Raw genomic sequence first — 17960 nt, 5'->3', positions numbered from 1 at the left:
TCATTTGTCTGTTGAAATAAGAGAAGAAATGGATGCCGGTGACTGTTTTGTCTGTTGAAAAAGAGGAAGCAGATTTTCCAAATTGCAATGCAGTGCATTGAGGGGGAAATTCTTTTGTATTAAATGGCTGCTTAAAAAAAATGGGGATGAGTAGAATTGTTCAAAAAAGGTCAACACACTTCTGTGTTAGGAAACATCACTATAGTAAAATGGCATGCACATCCACAATTGTTTTGTTGGGCATTTATTTGAGTTTATGATTTCAGCATCTTATTTTACAATGATGTTTGCACCTGAAAGTGATTAGAACTGAGAGTATTTCTAATTGTAGCAATAAATAAACATGTTTTTTTGGATAAAGCAAGCATTTGTCTATTCTTTATAAAGAATAAGCGGATTAAAGATCATTTGCGATTAATTGCAATTAACTATTTTCACGCGATGAATGCCAATTAATGCGATTAATGCCAATTAAATATTTTTAATCAATTGACAGCCCTTATATGTGTATATATATATATATATATATATATATATATATATATATATATATATATATATATATATATATATATCTAAAATATCAATATGAAACATTCAAATAATCAAAACAAATTACCGTGTGCACCTTTTTCAGACCAGAACAGAAGTGCCTTTTCCTCTTGAGTGGATCATTAACGTTTCTGCAATGCTGGCATGTGTCTCTGCAGCCGTATTGGATTACCCATAATTCAGTTCAAATCCACTAACTGGACTAGTCATGTAACCTTTATTCACATACAAATAAAAAAAACAGTAAATTAACTTTTCTAAATCAATTAAAAGAAATGTTCATAAATCATAGTACTATCCTAAAAATAGACAGAATTTTTAACTCTTAACTATCCCCTGGACAGTTACAGCCATCATACCTGTAACTAAAAACAACATCAGCTTAAATGACTACAGAACGGCAGTACTTTCCTCATAAATGTGTTTTGAGAGGCTTGTTTTATCCCCCAGCCTCTAGTCCTACTCAGGGACTTTGACCAACACCAATTTGCCTAAAGCAAATAGGTCATGAGCTGTTGCAGCTATAAGCCACAAAGAAAATCAAGGGAGCTATGTCAGGATACTTTTTCTAGACTTTAGCTCACCATTCAGCAAAATATCATAGCCAAAAATTTGACAGTGCATCCCAGCCATCACCTGTCCCTAGATTATTACATTCCTGACAGACTGTTCACAAACAATGAGGGTTAGACAACACACACACCCCACCAAAACACAAGTTTAGGTACTGTTCTCATGGTGTTCAGTCATCAATAGTTTGCAAAACAATAGTAAAAGCAATGAAATAGTGATCGGGTGTAGAAAAAAAAAAAAGAACAGACTACGTCCCAGTGCAAATAAACAAGGTCTGTATGAAGAGCCTGCTAGGTGTCCATGTGGCTGATGACTGCATGGGGAACATCAACATAACAGAAGTAGTCTGCAAAAACAGCTTTGGCAGTAATATTGAGTATTGAGCAATATTTTACACATCAGTGTATTACTCATAGCAACCAGCATAATGTGCTCTTTTTAAGTATTTTGCCTTTAACAAAAAAGGAATAAATGATAAATTTTTTCTACTCTGTTTTAAAAAAATATAACTGTTCTACTTTCATACTAAAAATCTATCATTTTTCACTTAATCATATTTTCTCTCTTTTCTTATAACAACACAATCGGTACTTTGAGTAATTTCAACATCTAACAGTTTAATTATGAGATATTTTTCCTCCTGCTTTGTGCATAAGAGCTGTGCATTATGGGTTGGTAAAGGGAAATTTGAGAACATATTTAGAATACTTGTCTTTATAATTGCATGATAGATTTATTTAGCTTGTTTCAGTAGCAAGACAGATTAAGGTGTTGTACATCAAGCATTAACAGAAATAAATACAATTATTTCAAATTCTCTTTACATTTTGCAGCACCTTAATTAATCATGTGGACAGTTTTTATTTACACAGAAGAAACATTCACCAAAGCTGAAGGCCTTTAATGAAAAAAAAAGTAATTTAGTGGCAACTCAGAAGAAAAGTTTAGAACCAGCAGAGAGTTCAGCCGAATGACTCAGGATAAGTGATGTATTGGCAGTGAGTGCAAACACCAATAAAAAACAATAAACACCAGAATAGCAATAAAACACCAAAACACGTTAAAAAGCTGATAGCTAACTTTGAATGTGAGGGTTTTAATAATTTTATTGTAGTTGAACAACCTTCTTTGAAGCGTCTCTTACACCTTAAAGGAATAGTACACCCAAAACATGATTAGCCTTCATTTTCTACTCACCCCCATGCTGAACAACACCCTGCAGTACTTTTTTGATATCTCAAATACATCTGGAGATCTGGGAGGCTTCTTGCTGTCTGCTGACATTCAAATAATGGAGGTCTATGGTGCCCGAGGCAGAAAGGTCCATAAAAGTCCACAAAAAACGTGTCAATATTCCTCCATACTGCTCTTCCAATGTATTCCAAGTGTCCTGAGTGGGTAGCGTCCATAATTTACTCGAAACGAAGTCATTTAGAATGTTTTTAGAGCATAAACAGTAGTGTATAGGATTTCCTGAAAGCGCGCGCCGGCGCATTCATGACGCTACAGAAGCCGGCAGACCAAACCAGATGAAAGTGCGCATTCAGCGTCTGCTCTGCCGATAATGCAAGCGTAGAAGAAGAAATGTGCCGTTTACCTGTGCAAAGAAAGAAACAACGAAAGACAAATGTCTGAGGACTTCAGTGTTGAGGAAGAGCATGAGTTCTTTGCCGAGCTGAATGCGCTGGTTTGGTCTGCCGGCTTCCGTAGCGTCGTGAACGTGCATGTGCGCGCTTTCAGGAAATCCTATACACTACTGTTCATGCTCTAAAAACATTCTAAATGACTTCGTTTCGAGTAAATTCTGGATGCTACCCACTCAGGACACTTGGAATACATTGGACGAGCAGTATGGAGGAATATTGACACGTTTTTTGTGGACTTTTATGGACCTTTCTGTCTTGGTCACCATAGACCTCCATTATTTGAATGTCAGCAGACAGCAAGAAGCCTCCCAGATCTCCAGATGCATTTGAGATATCAAAAAAGTACTCCAGAGTGTTGTTCAGCATGGGGGTGAGTAGAAAATGAAGGCTAATCATGTTTTGGGTGTACTATTCCTTTAATGCAAGGTCATGAGTTGACTCTGGTCTAAAGTAGAGGAAATTTGCAGTAAAATATTTTTTAAAAAAGGATACTGTACCTTAATTACTATTTAAGGAATTTAATTTAAACCCATGGATCAAGTTGTAGGTTATATAAATATTTTTTACCATAAAAAAACTAATAATTAATAGAAATTCTCTGCAAATGAATGACAGAGAGAAATTGAGAGAGAGACAATGGGATATTTTTCATCTAAAGGTTTTTAATGCTGTATGCAACAACACCAGGTGGCCAGGTATCACTGCATCCTGGCACTGATGATTATTAATCGGCCAACTTTTTTCTCAGTCGAGCTTTTGCGCGAAAGTCTGTTACCTGTGTGTCGGGAGCGCGCACTGCAGCTATGGATACGAATCTCTTCTGAGCACTTATCGGGATTTTTGTCGATAAATCTTAAGCTGTTGGCTGCTTGTTGTAGAGTCTACAGTTTAAGTAATAAATAAGGAAAAATAAAGAATGCTGGTTTTATAGAGGTTTTAAATAGTTTCATGTTTTTTTTTTTGCTGAATCTTGTTTCCCCTATATAGCCTATATATATATATATATATATATATATATATATATATATATATATATATATATATATATATATATATATATATATATATATATATATATATATATATATATATATATATATATATATATATATAATAAAAAAAATATATGTTCTTTATTAGACAAAATCCTTTTTCTCTCCTTCTACAACATATAGCTTAAGGTAGACAATATAATATTTACACTCGGACATTGGTGGATGGTGGACAAACCCGCATAACCAGAACAAGAAAGTCGCACATTTCTATTAAGGTTTCGCAGCAATCAGGTGAAAAACAAACACTGCAAACCATCAGATCAGATATAATATTGTCTACCAGCTCACAGTATGTTTGGGAGAGTGACCAGGGGAAAAAATTAATTAATGGTAAATAGATAAGAAAAAAAACTAAATAGTTAGTCCGCCCTCAAGCACAAGTGAACAATGGGACAAAAGACACCAAACAGGGTCGGACTAACAAAAAAAAATAAATGACAGCTGGAGCAACAAAAACCATCTCTGTGTATAGTTTAAATAACCCTCATCTGCCCGCATACACAGCCTGTTTCCACATCCAAATAATATTTAGCGCACCGTTTGCGCCTCTCCCTCTGAATATTTGGTTGCCATCAGAAATGGAAAATAAAATGCAATTTACCTGTCAGTCCGGCCGCTTATACTGGTGGTCACCCTGCTCAACTATCACCCAAAATATAAGAGTCTTGCTGAAACTTAATTTCAGCCTGAAATAGCCTACATTTATATATATATTAAAAAGAAAGAAATTAAGATGACGCAGCAGAAATATGAATTTGTATGCGCAACATAAAAATACAGACTAAAAGTTACTAGAGAATAAATAGCTGCTAAAGTCAAAGGAAACAGAGAGTAAAACAGTAGAATTTCGCACAAGTTGACATATACTTTAATACGTGTCATATTGCATATATCAGCACACAGATGGCAGAAAATGGTCCGAAGAGAAGCGGGGACACGTCAGATAAAGGCGGAGCTGGAGATTTCTTTTGATATATCCTTTATTTCAGTTACACCGTTCTTCCTTTGAGATCTTGACCAGCACACCGTTTGTTTTAACATCCATCAGCAGCATTTATTTCCTCCTCTGCCACCAGGATGCCTGTGGAGTTTGAGCTGTGCCCCGGCCGGATGATCGGAGGGAACCATCCATGCTTCATCATAGCTGAGATTGGACAGAACCACCAGGGAGACATCGAGATAGCCAAGAAAATGATTAAAATGGCAAAGGTCAGGTTTAATAATAATTTCATATACGGAATCCTGTATTAATAATAACTGTATTTTATTGTTATATACATTGCCTTTTAATGCATTAATATTTTTGCTTTAAAGTTTTTGGATTAAAGTGAGAATTTGTGAAAACTTGAAGAAAATATATGCTGATGACAAAAAAGGATACATGATTTCAGAAGATGAGAAAAATATTTAAATTCAAACTTCAAAAGGCAACAAAATGTTCTTAATTTCTGTTTTTCAATCACCAATGATCTGCTTCAGAAAGAGATTAACCTATATCTGAGCATAGAGCATTTATTTATTCCGCTTTGAGACATTAGGGATTTTGTAATGATCAATCATCTAACTTGAAGTCAGTGTACCCAGGTTGCAGGGTAAGCGCCTGTAGGTTATGTTGATTGCAACTAAAACAATGCATGAGTGAGATTTAATAGAAAATTAAAGTTTTATCCTCAACACCATCTGTTTGACAAGAAAATAATGTGCGTGTATGCGTGCGTATTTTCGACGTAACCCCACAGACGGAACAAGGATGTAGCCTAGCAGGTAATCAAGATAAAATATTAACATGCAGTTAAATCAGGTACGGTCAAATTATCTGCAGATTTTATGTGTAACCTTTGCCTACTGAAATACACGGCCTTCTTTAGCCCTATTAAAATTTAATTAAGAATATAAAACCTTGGTTCTTGTCTTTTTCAGGCTTCCAAATATGTCTGGAAAGTCAACAATCCAAATAATATGGATATATAGCTTCAAATCTCAAATGTGATTTTTGTCTACATGGATACAGATAATGATCATTTCTTTTGTGAGTTTTTTAGAGCTTTGCTGTCTGCCAAGCTAAGATAATTAAATAAAACCTTAAGAATGAAGAGGACAATAATAATAACAATAATAAAAAAAAAAAACTCAGCCCTTCAAATCAGTCTGGACAGGGTTTTTTAAATTTTTTTGTCACCAGTAATCTGCTTCAGAAAGTGGGATTAACCTATTCTTAGCATAGAGCATTTATTAATCCAGCTTTGAGACTTTCAGGATTTTCGATTTCAGACAAGTGATAATCAATCAGCTAACTTGAAGTCAGCGTTCCCAGAGTTCAGGGTAAGCAGCAGCAGGGGTGAAGCTAGATGGGTGGCAGGGGGTGGCTTAGCCCAGCGGTCCCCAACCTTTTTTGCACCACGGACCGCTATATGTCTGACAATATTTTCACGGACCGGCCGGCGGGGGGGAGATACGATCAAGTAAAATGATACGACTGGCATAAAATCAAATACAAACAGCATAAAAATAAAACAACAAGCCGGTCCCATCTAGGCGTAATCGGAGAAAATGACAGACGAAGTGTGCTCCTGATGTCCAGTCTGCTCCGTAGCTTTGTTTTGGTCAGAAAACAAAGCTAGGAAATCCCGCTTCACAAAGATAGGATGTTATAGATAGGATGAGTCTTGAACTGAATTATAACCTGTGTCAAGAGGCACAGATGCACCGACTGATGTACTTGGGAGAGAATGCCGCAATTTTTTATATTTTTCAAAATAAAACATCACTCAGACTCTGATCGTCGATAAATTACATATATATATATATATATATATATATATATATATATATATATATATATATATATATATATATATATATACATATATATATATATATATATATATATATATATATATATATATATATTTTTTTTTTTTTTTTTTTTTTTTTTTTCTGTGCGGCCTGGTAACAAATGACCCATGTGGTTGGGGACCGCTGGCTTAGCCAATCATTGGCCACCCCTACTATTTTTTCCCTTTAATACAGATAGTGGCAGCAGTAATACTCTGAAGGGGAATGTTCAAAACATTTAAATTTTTCATATATTAACAATTACTTGACAACAAAAACACTGTGGTTAATTATGCGCATAAATATGCTAACATATAAGATAATAAGTACAGAATTCAAGCTCTTTTCAAAAGTAGATTTTCTGTTTTATGGGGTAAATTATGTGTCTGCGGGTCATCTAAGAGTCTTCAGTAAAATTATTCATAAATAACTATTTAAATAAGATGTATTAAATAATCAATTTATGTTGATATCCGTACTTGTAAATATCAATTTTATGCAGAATGATTACTGATAAAAGTAGGTAAGTAATGGCAACGGAAGAGATGTTTGCCCCAGAACTCAAACCTTAAACAATTGTATCCACTATAGCTTTTATCTAGAAAGCACAGATGTTTAAATATTTATGCATCTATTTGCCAGCAAAGGTTGTAGGAAAGTATAGTTTGTCTTCATTTACAGAATATGGATGTTGTGCTCATTAATTTTCCTATTGCAGATTGACCCTGAGGTTCTGGTGTCTATCAAGTTTCGGGTTATTGCCTGGCTACCCTTATAAAAATTGTCTGGCCACCCCTCTGAGCACGAGTATGGCCTGATCAAGAAAACGCAGAAAACATTGCAGAGGGAGGAAATCTGACGCCTCCAAGTGAACACTTGAAACTATTAACAGATCCTATGTTGATTGCAAATAAAACAATGCATGAGTGGCTGAACTCCAGGGTGCATTATGCAATTAAACCCCACAGACGGAACAAGGATGTAGCAGAAAATCAAGATAAAATATTAACATGCAGTTAAATCAGGTGCAGTCAAGTTTTTTTGTGTAACCTTTGCCTGCTGAAATACACGGCCTTCTTTAACCCTATCAAAATTTAATTAAGAATATAAAACCTTGGTTCTTGTCTTTTTCATGCTTCCAAATATGTGTGGAAACTCAAAAATCTAAATAATATGAATACTGTATATAGCTTCAAATCTCAAATGTGATTATTTATTTTTTTTACATGGATACAGATAATGATCATTTTGATTTATTCCTGAGGTTTTTAGAGCTTTGCTGTCTGCAAAGCTCAGATAATTGAATAAAACCATAACTATACAGAATGAAGAGAAAAAAAAAACTCAGGAGCCCTTCAAATCAGTCTGGACAGGATTAAGGTTAGCAGATTTATATATAAGAGATTATAAGAACCCCATTTTGCCGCAGGTCAGGTAAAGTCTAAAAAGTCATTTAGAGCCTTAGTAGCCTATGTATGACAAGAATAAAAAAATTAGACCAAATATTTATATAATTTCTCTTAAAATCGTTGAAAATCACAAAACTGAGTCTTTGAGCTGAATACATTAAACTAAATGCTGAAAATGCCAAACACTTAATTTAGGCTCACAATTACTGTACATTAAGCTTATCTAAAAAAAAACAAAAAACATTAGTATTTAACAAACTATCATTTAAAGATATCCTTAATAATTTCAGTAGGGCTAAATAGTCAGAATATTTGAGCACTGAAAAGTTTAAAGTTTCAAGAACTTGAATTATTAGCCTACTCAAAGTGAGACACTGTGCTAATGGAACAAGACAATTTACATTTAAAAAAGGAAAAAACTATTGCGTTGTCTTATTTTACGTTCATATTATCTAGTTATCTTATTTTAAGACAAAAAAATACTAATTTCATTGGAAAATCATCTTATTTACCAAATCAAATTAAGGGTAAATACGCCTAATTTAAGAAATTTTTACTTATTTCTAGATCGTATTTGCAGTGTAAGCATGTGAAAAATGCAATAATTAAAGATATTGTGGAGGGAGAGTGGAGAAAATCCGCCCTCTCCATTAAAAAAATGCACATGCACTGTTTAAAAGTTGCTGTGCGCATCCTGTTTAAACACATCACCAGAATGATGACAATTAGGAGAACCACTTATTTTGATGATCCACCCAGAAAAAGAATATCCTCCATTATGATTTCTCCAAATCCCGAAAAATTGACAGTGAAATAGTTTAATTGTTAACACGGTAAGTGGGGTCTAAAAGAAGAAAAAAAAACAACACAAAATCTGAGGGGAAAGATACTGAAAACAACTGAAATTGTTTTTATCACTGCTGCTTACCTTTATCAAAGCTGCTTACCTTTATCAAGTCTAGCGAGCTGTACTTAATGACATTTCTTTTTGTATGCACTTGTGTGTCCAAAATGACCAAATAAAATCTGTCTAAGTCTATCTAAGTCTCTAAGCCTAAATGATCTGTCCATCCAGCAAGATAATTTCACTTGACAACATCTCTCAAATTAAAATTATATTGCAAAAGTGGGACACTTAAAATAAGAAATGAACTCATAAGGCAATATACATTAGTTAGCAATATATTTATACCTATATTTTATCTTGTTCAGAACCAATTATTTGCCATTATTTACTTCTTTTTACCCCGTAGAGTAATAATAAATGCTATATCGAGTCAATGAGTTGATACAATCAACTGGTTTTCCTTAGATTGAAAACTTTGAATCAATTTGACTGTATGATCTGGTGAACTGTAAAGATGACGTGTTGTGAACTGGCGCTATAGATATAAATTGATTTGAAACTGAATCATTGCATTTGATGCAATGACTTGGAATTCCTTCAACACTCTACTTGAACTCTATAATGTGTTGTAGTAATTTAGCCAAATTGTTTATTTACATTTAGGCGAATTTAGCAGAATTCATTGTTGTGAATTCAGCATCGATGCGGCAACGTGCCATAATCAATCACTGCCTCATCATGTCACTGCCTATTTTCTGGCCTCAAATGGACAAGTTGTGAAGTTTCAATTACTTCTGGAGGCATACCAACAACAATCAAGATGGTTAAGGCGGAGGGAGATGACCGCGATAGACGGGTAGGCCTAATTAAAAACGCACCAAAAGCTTGGAAAGCGGATATCTGGGCACATTTCGGATTTTACAAAGTCAATGGGATTTTGATGCATCGCAATGCATCGTAGAATCGAATTGAACCGAATCGTTACCTGGTGAATCGTAATCGAATCGAATCGTGAGGGCAGTGCCAATGCACACCTCTAATAAGTACCTGAGATTTTTAATTTTTTAATCACTTTTCATCCTAAATAACAGGATAAAATTTTAAGTCTATGCCAGTCTTTTTTTCTTTTTAAATGGTTTGTTTGAAATGAACAGGTCCTACTGTGAATTAAATTGCTTTATGCTACACTTTTCTTTCATTTTGCTCCAAATGATGTTTCTTTCATCATTTTGTGTACCTGCTTCTTTAACATCTTGTTTGCTGAAGTATCATAATATTTTGAAAAACTGCAAAGTTATAGATTTATTCCAAGTAGGCCTACAACAACATATTAACATGTTAATGCATGTGTTGATCTTAATCTCAAATCCGACATATATTTTATATGTTTTGCCTCCTCTTTTATAGGACTGTGGTGCTGATTGTGCCAAATTCCAGAAAAGTGAGTTGGAGGTGAGGTTTAACAAGCAGGCCTTGGAGCGTCCATACACCTCCAAGAACTCCTGGGGGAAAACTTATGGTGAGCATAAGCGCCACCTAGAGTTCAGCCATGAGCAGTACAGGGAGCTGCAGAAATATGCAACAGAAGTGGGGATCTTCTTCACTGCCTCAGGGATGGACGAGGTAACAGACTTTCGATTAAAAGCTCATGATTTATCTGATCAGAGCTTTAACCTGTATCTGTACGTTTCAGATGGCTGTGGAGTTTCTCCATGAAATTAATGTCCCTTTTATCAAAGTAGCATCTGCAGATGCTGATAACTTTCCATATCTTGAGAAGACAGCCAAGAAAGGTGAGATTGAATTACTAAATAAGCAAAGGTTGAGATTATGGTCACTACAGCGGTTACTTTTCGATAAAATTACGTTCAAACCATCAAAGGATGTTATGACATAGAAAAAACAAGGTTTTTGAATTTGTAGCAAATCAACACAAGATGTTTAATAAATGTTCTCATTTCCTCATTATATTAATCACATTTTATCCAGAGAAATATGACCACACTATGCAGTTAATGCGTATTTATTCCAATCAATCTGAGTATATGTATATGTTAAGAGTACTGGGGTATTTATTTACTACATTTTGTTTAAATGTCCTGCAGTGACCAATGTAAAACAAGGGAAAGGTGCACAATGCCTTGATTAGGCTGAAGGGTTTTATTTGGGAGTGAGAAACAATGGATGACAAAAAAGCCATGAGCATACAAGCACACAGTGAAAATAGATTTTGTGGTTTTATGGGAAAAAAATAATTGCCAGCGAAAGTTAAGCTACCCTGAGAAAGATTTAACCATATAAATAAAGAAGTCAAACAAATAGAAAAATTCTTGGCTGGTCTGTTTTATTCATGATTTTATGCTGTTGATTTTACGTCCTCACATGGTCAACACTGTCTACATCCTCTAAATCCATATACATATTTGCTTATGATTAATTAAGATCAAGGTATTAATTCCTTGTGCAAGTTGACTGACTTTAATAAATTACATTTTGACAACAGTCAACCATTTTTGCCACAGCTATGAGGTTTATCAAATTATTATGATAAACAAAAAATAACAATATCACTCTTAATAGTTACTGTAAATAAATCATGCAGGTATATGCCAGATGGAGGTTTATACAAAAAGTTAAATGTATACATTTAACTTTTAATGTATACATTTAACTTATTTTGCTCAGGTATTTACGTAGCAGTGGATCTAAAGGGAAAAGCAATTTAGTGTTGTCTTTGCTGTCACCTGCTGGAATGAAGGTGTAGTGCAGTTTATCTCAGACTCAAAGTCCGTGGGCCTTAAGGGTAATAACAACTGCACGTGAATTCCAGTGAATTCCTGTAGGTCATCCAAATCCTTGGACTTTAAATGGACAAACAGCGGCCCTGATTCTTAAAAACTTTTCAGGAACATTTTGTGAATTCATGCAAGAAAGAAGGACTAAAATTTATGGGAGCTGTGCATCCCATTGCATAGAGCATGAACTTAGACAACTTTTATTGTCATTTTGTAAACAGAGACAGCAAATATGCAGTGTTTTGGTTTGGTGTTATCAGTGTAAGGCAGAGTCATGATTTAGAGTTTAGAGATTTAGAAAGACATGATTTAGAGTTTTTTTCAACAGTTCAGCTGTCTGATGGTTGTGGGCAGGCTCAGTCTGGGAACGATTTTCGGCCCTGGCCTTTTTCCATCTACCAGCCCACTTATGGATAACTCAATTTTTCCAGCCCAAAAATGTTCTTAAACCGCCTGGATATATGTAATCTGGCCCAATTTGAAACAAAGTCTATTGATCTATTAGGCCATAAATCTAAAGAAAAACTTTTTTTTACCCATAAATGGCCATCCTAAACTGCCAGATTGGAAAACAGCCCAACCTGGCAATAATGCACGTAAGATGGGAAACGTTAGCCTTTAGATGCAAAACCTCATCATGCGCCGCAACATATTTTTGTAAATTATTCTAACATAAATTCGCCAAATATCAGAGGATCATTGTAGTTTGGTTTAAAGAAAGCATTTTAGTTTTATTACAATTTAGTTTGTTGTAAGGATTTTATAGTTTTCTAGAAATAGGATTTTGCAGTTTGAAGAAATATAAAATGACACCATATGCCAACCATCACAAGGATGTGCATGAAAAGGAAGGGCTATATATACTGCATGTATCATTTAGGTAGTTGATATTGTATTACTTATTGAGCTCCTTTAGTTATTTACTGTCACAGGTAGGTGCTTCAGCTGCAGAGTTAAGGCCTATTTATGCTTCTGACACATAGCCTCTGGAACTGTCAAATCTGTCTCTGTGCGGTACCACGCCCCCGCGCAGTGGTTCTGCAACCGTCAATGCGCACCTCCTGACTACATGTCGGACGGTTGCAAACCGTGCAGACCTCAAGAGGAAGTGCACAGACCAAAAGCAGCTTTGATTGGTCATTGGTATGCCTTTCTGGCTGTCTGTGTGATTGTCCTTCTCGATTCGGTGCAGGGGCGCACCATTCTTAAAAACCGTGGACTAACTACAATGTACAATGGTTAATCAAGGAGGCTCGGAAGCACAACCACTTGTACGATGCCTCAGACAAATTATATAAAGATGCCAAGGTCTCTACCAAAGCGAAGTTCTCATGATCGTCCGCCAAAGTTCTTGCGAGTTCTCGAATAGGCTTCCACTTGCTCTTTGGCAGGAAACTGCCATGCGTCCCTAGAAATTCCAGACCGACTGTGCATAAGCATACCAGCAAAAGGGGTTTGCGACCAGACCCAAGTGACATTTGATGTGTGCAGTTGCAGAAGGCTAATCTGCTATTAAGTGTTGGGGCCGGTATGATTAAAGGAGGGCCGGCTGGCGCACGCTGAAATAAGGACCGGCCCGCTGGGGCAGTATCTCAGATTACCAGTCCGAGCTTGACGGTGGGGAAGAAACTGTTGCAGCATCTGCTGGACCTGCATCGAACGCTGCAAAGCCTCTTCCCTGAGGGCAGAAGGGAGAACAGTCAATGGTGGGGGTGTGAGGGGTCAACATTCCAGAAGTAGACCTTTAGATAGGCAGTAAATGATTGTGGTGGTAGTGAGATGGTCTTGCGCCGCTTTGCTGCTCCATGACCTGAATAATTAATGGAAACATAAATTCTGCTCTTTGCCAGAATAGTCTTCAGCTCTTGGACACTTGTTATTGACTGCTGTTTTTGCTGCTAGTGGTGCACAAACAGTTGTCATTCAGATGATGACTTCCTTTTTTTTTTACATTAGGTAAGTTTGGTTGGGAAAGCTTTGTTCCATTAGAAAATATTCATCTCTTTATTTGCTCATGTTATCTTTGACTAATATTAAAATGTGCTCTGTTCATCTGGAGCAACTATGGCATCAGATGCAGTAGTATGCCCTGCAATGGTTAAAACCTAGCTCCAGCTTTCATTGCTGGTGCAGAAAGACAGTTCAGCTGCATTGTCCCCTGATGGTGGTCTGAGGTCTATGTGTCACCTGCAGTGATGGGAGTAACGCCATTGAAAGTAACGTGTTTCTAACGCTGTTACCTTTTTTTAGTAATGAGTAATCAAAATTATTACTCTTACTGTAACTATAACGCAATTACCATTGCCGACAGTCCTTTATTGCACGTTACTCAGGTCGCACAATTAACCTTTTTTTCATGATAGGACTCGTGCGCGCCTTGTCATGAGAGAGGGGAGGATGAGAATGGCTGATGTATAGTGAGATTACGTCTGTCAGTTGGGTAGGTGGGTGTTTCCGCTGGCGGGTGTTAACGTACAGCACACACAGAGAGATGGAGAGTGAGGATGACTCCAGCAGCAACACAGCATTTTCCAGATGGAAATACCGATGTTACGTCGAGCTGCGTTTCCCAATCAGATACGGTTTCCCCTGCATCTCTGCACAGCGCAGGCGGCACGATTCACCGCGCAAGCGACAGGAAACGCGCATGCTCGCTAAAGATGCGCAACAGCCGCCCTGTGCTCGCACCACTACGAAGGGGAACTACGGAGAGCGTGAAGGATCAAATGTTAGCCTATATGGAGAAATCTAGATGGATGGATGGATGGATGGATGGATGGATGGATGGATGGATGGATGGATGGATGGATGGATGGATGGATGGATGGATGGATGGATGGATGGATGGATAGATAGATAGATAGATAGATAGATAGATAGATAGATAGATAGATAGATAGATAGATAGATAGATAGATAGATAGATAGATAGATAGATAGATAGATAGATAGATAGATAGATAGATAGATAGATAGATAGATAGATGAGTTGCAATAAATGCAAAACTCTGCAGGTTCTTGTCTTTGTCGTCCACTCTATTCAGCTGGCTTTTGAAACACATGGCGAGAAGGTGGGGGCCAGGTGGTGAGGGTTAGGAGGTGAGAAACATAAAAGTAAGGCAATAGTTAGTTTTACTAGTAACTAGTTACTTTTATGGTGGAGTAACGCAGTTAGTAACTCAGTTTCTTTTTGGGAGAAGTAACTAGTAAATATAACTAAATACTTTTTCAAAGTAACATGCCCAACACTGTTGACCTCTGCACAGCAGCCACACTTCTGTCAGTGAGTTATGGGCAGCTGTGGCTACAATGTAGCTTGATACTGTGAGTGTTTGGATGAATGACTAAATGTAGTGTAAAGTTCTTAAGTGTCCCCTGACTTGAAAAGGCACTATGTAAGTACAAGATATTTACCATCTTTAACTCGTGACAGAAAAGGAAAAGTAAAGAGCCTTGAGGAGTTACATTGATTTAAAATTGACACATTTTCTCTGTTTTAGTTTTTATGTATATAGTACTGAAAATACTAATTAGGTATGTTCCCTCTTTTTTCTCTTATCAGGCCGTCCCATGGTTGTGTCCACTGGGATGCAGTCAATGGAGACAATCCGTCAGGTGTACAAGACAGTGAAGCAGCACAATGAAAACTTCACCATCTTGCAGTGCACGAGCACATACCCTCTGGACCCTGAAGATGTCAACCTCAGAGTGATCACGGTAAATAGCTTATTGTGCATGATTATTCAGCGTATCAATATATCAATATAGGGCAGTCCTCCATTGGAATGATAAAGAAACAGAGCTACAGCTGGAAGTGCTTTCATAAGTTGTTTTTAAACCACATACACTATCAACCTTTTGACTGCAGGAATATCAGAAGGAGTTTCCAGATATTCCCATTGGATATTCGGGTCATGAGACTGGAATCGCAATCTCAGTGGCAGCTGCAGCTCTGGGAGCTAAGGTGATTGAGCGACATGTAACGCTGGATAAAACTTGGAAAGGCAGTGATCATGGGGCATCACTTGAACCCTCTGAACTGGCTGAGCTGATTCGCTCCATACGTCTGGTGGAGAAGGCCATGGGAAGTAGAATCAAGCAGATGTTGCCCGGTGAGAAGGTGTTGCACAGCAAGGTCAGTTTAGCTTTCTACTTGGTCGGATTAACAGAAAGGCATTGCCTAAAAGACACATTCTGATGTGTATTAGTTCCAGACAATAACAAACTTTCCTCTTAATTCCTGTGCCTCCAGCTGGGAAAGTCTGTGGTGGCTAAGGTGAAGATCCCCAAAGGAACGGTCCTAACTCTGGACATGTTGGGGGTTAAGGCGGCTGAGCCAATTGGAATCCCAGCTGGGGAGATCTTCAAGCTGGTTGGGAAGACTGTGACCCAGGATGTAGAGGAGGATGCGAGCGTCCTGCCAAACATGGTGGGGAACTAGAAGAAGATCGCCATGGGTTGATTATACGTTTTTTTTAAAGCCGCTAATTTGGCTTTTTCTAGGATCATTTGGAGTGGGTCCATGGTAAACAGGATTATAAAAGTGATGTTATTGGTGTGTGGGGGAGCTTTGTGAAATTTAACCTACAAAATCAGTCATTTGAAAATAGTAGTATAGGAAAAGAAGTTGGTTCTGTTTATATCTTGGGTTTGTTGAAGGATTTCCTTCCTAGATTCTATTCTATGTTGTTGAAGCTAAGGGTAAGGTGGTTTAAACTTTGTGGTTGGTGCTTACAGAAGACGCACAATAGCTTTTCCTAATGGATGCTTAAGGAGAACATAACACAACATAACTTTTTTAAACATTTCATCTGTCAGCTCAGGGCTAATTCATTTCTGAACATAGCTGGATGTAACTGGATTATACTGTAAGTCGCTAGAAGAACAGCCACACTGTCCAAGTGTTAATTCTAAGTTAGAGTCACTATCCTGGTATTTAAACTCTTGAGTCACCTCTACCAGCCATTCAGCCAATGTATTGTACAAAGCGTCTTCATGAAACAAGAGCTGGAGTCCAGATTCCTTATTCTAAAGCACTTGTGGTTATTATGTAAAGGAGGACACCTGTACACAGTGTAGGGTGTAAGAAAATTTCATTGTTTTTACACAATATGAAGGGATACAAATTGAAGAACTGCAAGTTTTGTGGAAATGCTTAAATGTATACAACTAGTTTAACTTAAGCATGAAAACTAATGTGCAAATTGTTGAAATGAGTTATTCTATGGTACTAACTTATGTTGTCTTATTACTGCAAATGCACTTTTTTTCTGTCATCCAAGTCTAAGTGTGATAATTGTTACTATTAGCATTTTGTCATCCTTTGCAGATGAAGGATATTACACAAGTGATACTGAAACATTTGTAACTGGGTTCAAACATGTCTCTAAAGGAATCTAATAAAATATTCTGTCCATTTTACCTAGCAATAAGTTATACTGATTGCATGTTGGACGCTTTGATTATAAACTGATAATAATCAGTACCAGAGGTATACACTTTGGTACTGCATACTAAAAGGTATGGTACAAATGTCAGCTTGGGGTCCATATAACTACCTTCAATAGAATTCATTTTTCCTAAATTAATTAAAAAGAAATGTTGTTTTAAACATGTTGAGTATATATTTGTCATTTTTCCAATGTAGCTATTAGTCATTAAGGCTAACAGGTAAAGCTCCTGCACCTATATTCAAGAAATCACTTTTAGTAATTATTTCCCTTATTTTAAGCAGAAAGTACACACACCAGCCACATATCGCCACGTAGAAGGCTTTAGTTACAATGTTGTATTTGTGAATGTGATCCAGTAGCTTAGCTGAGCTAAAACTTGTCAGAAAGAAATTTCACATGACCAGAGTCATCAATCCTCTGAACTGTATGCAATATACAAATATTAACATTATCTGGCATAGGTTAATCTTTAGGGAAATGCTAAGATAAGCTAACAGGTAGGCTTTTTTGATTTCTAATGCTATGTTCACACCGCATGCGCTTTGGGCAGCAGAAGCAGCTGGTTTACATGCAAAGTCTATGGTTGACGCTTCTTTGGTGCTCCTGAAGCTCATCTGATATTAATGTGTACAAGCTACAAAAATGAAACAGCAGCAACTTTTTTTCTGCCCAAAGCATGTGCAGTTTGAACGTAGCATTACAGTTTTTGTGTTCCTCATTGCTACAGGCTAAAAAAGGGCCATTAATGATTAAAATAACTTAACATAAGGTTAGGTTGTTTTATAAAACCAACAT

General features: G+C 36.7%; 1 protein-coding gene across 1 annotated transcript; it reads left to right on the top strand.

Annotated features, from left to right (window-relative positions):
• Window positions 1–4823: 4823 nt before the first annotated feature.
• LOC119787154 (sialic acid synthase-like) lies at window positions 4824–16969 on the top strand. Its single transcript, XM_038290805.1, has 6 exons — window positions 4824–5035; window positions 10325–10540; window positions 10611–10710; window positions 15275–15429; window positions 15581–15847; window positions 15965–16969. Exons 1-6 carry the CDS (start codon window positions 4904–4906, stop codon window positions 16151–16153), a joined length of 1059 nt encoding a protein of 352 aa, XP_038146733.1. The 5' UTR covers window positions 4824–4903; the 3' UTR covers window positions 16154–16969.
• The last annotated feature ends 991 nt before the right edge of the window (window positions 16970–17960 follow it).

Source organism: Cyprinodon tularosa, unplaced genomic scaffold (assembly GCF_016077235.1).
Source record: "Cyprinodon tularosa strain WSP-4 unplaced genomic scaffold, ASM1607723v1 ctg108, whole genome shotgun sequence".
Lineage (NCBI taxonomy): Eukaryota > Metazoa > Chordata > Actinopteri > Cyprinodontiformes > Cyprinodontidae > Cyprinodon > Cyprinodon tularosa.
This window is presented reverse-complemented; position numbering and strand designations above follow the sequence as displayed.

Excerpts from the sequence above, each read along its gene's own strand:
- LOC119787154 (XM_038290805.1), top strand. The coding sequence starts at position 4,904 with ATGCCTGTGGAGTTTGAGCTGTGCCCCGGCCGGATGATCGGAGGGAAC. Across the intron at positions 10,541-10,610 it reads CTGCCTCAGGGATGGACGAG|ATGGCTGTGGAGTTTCTCCA; the intron begins GTAACAGACTTT and ends TGTACGTTTCAG. Across the intron at positions 10,711-15,274 it reads TGAGAAGACAGCCAAGAAAG|GCCGTCCCATGGTTGTGTCC; the intron begins GTGAGATTGAAT and ends TTCTCTTATCAG.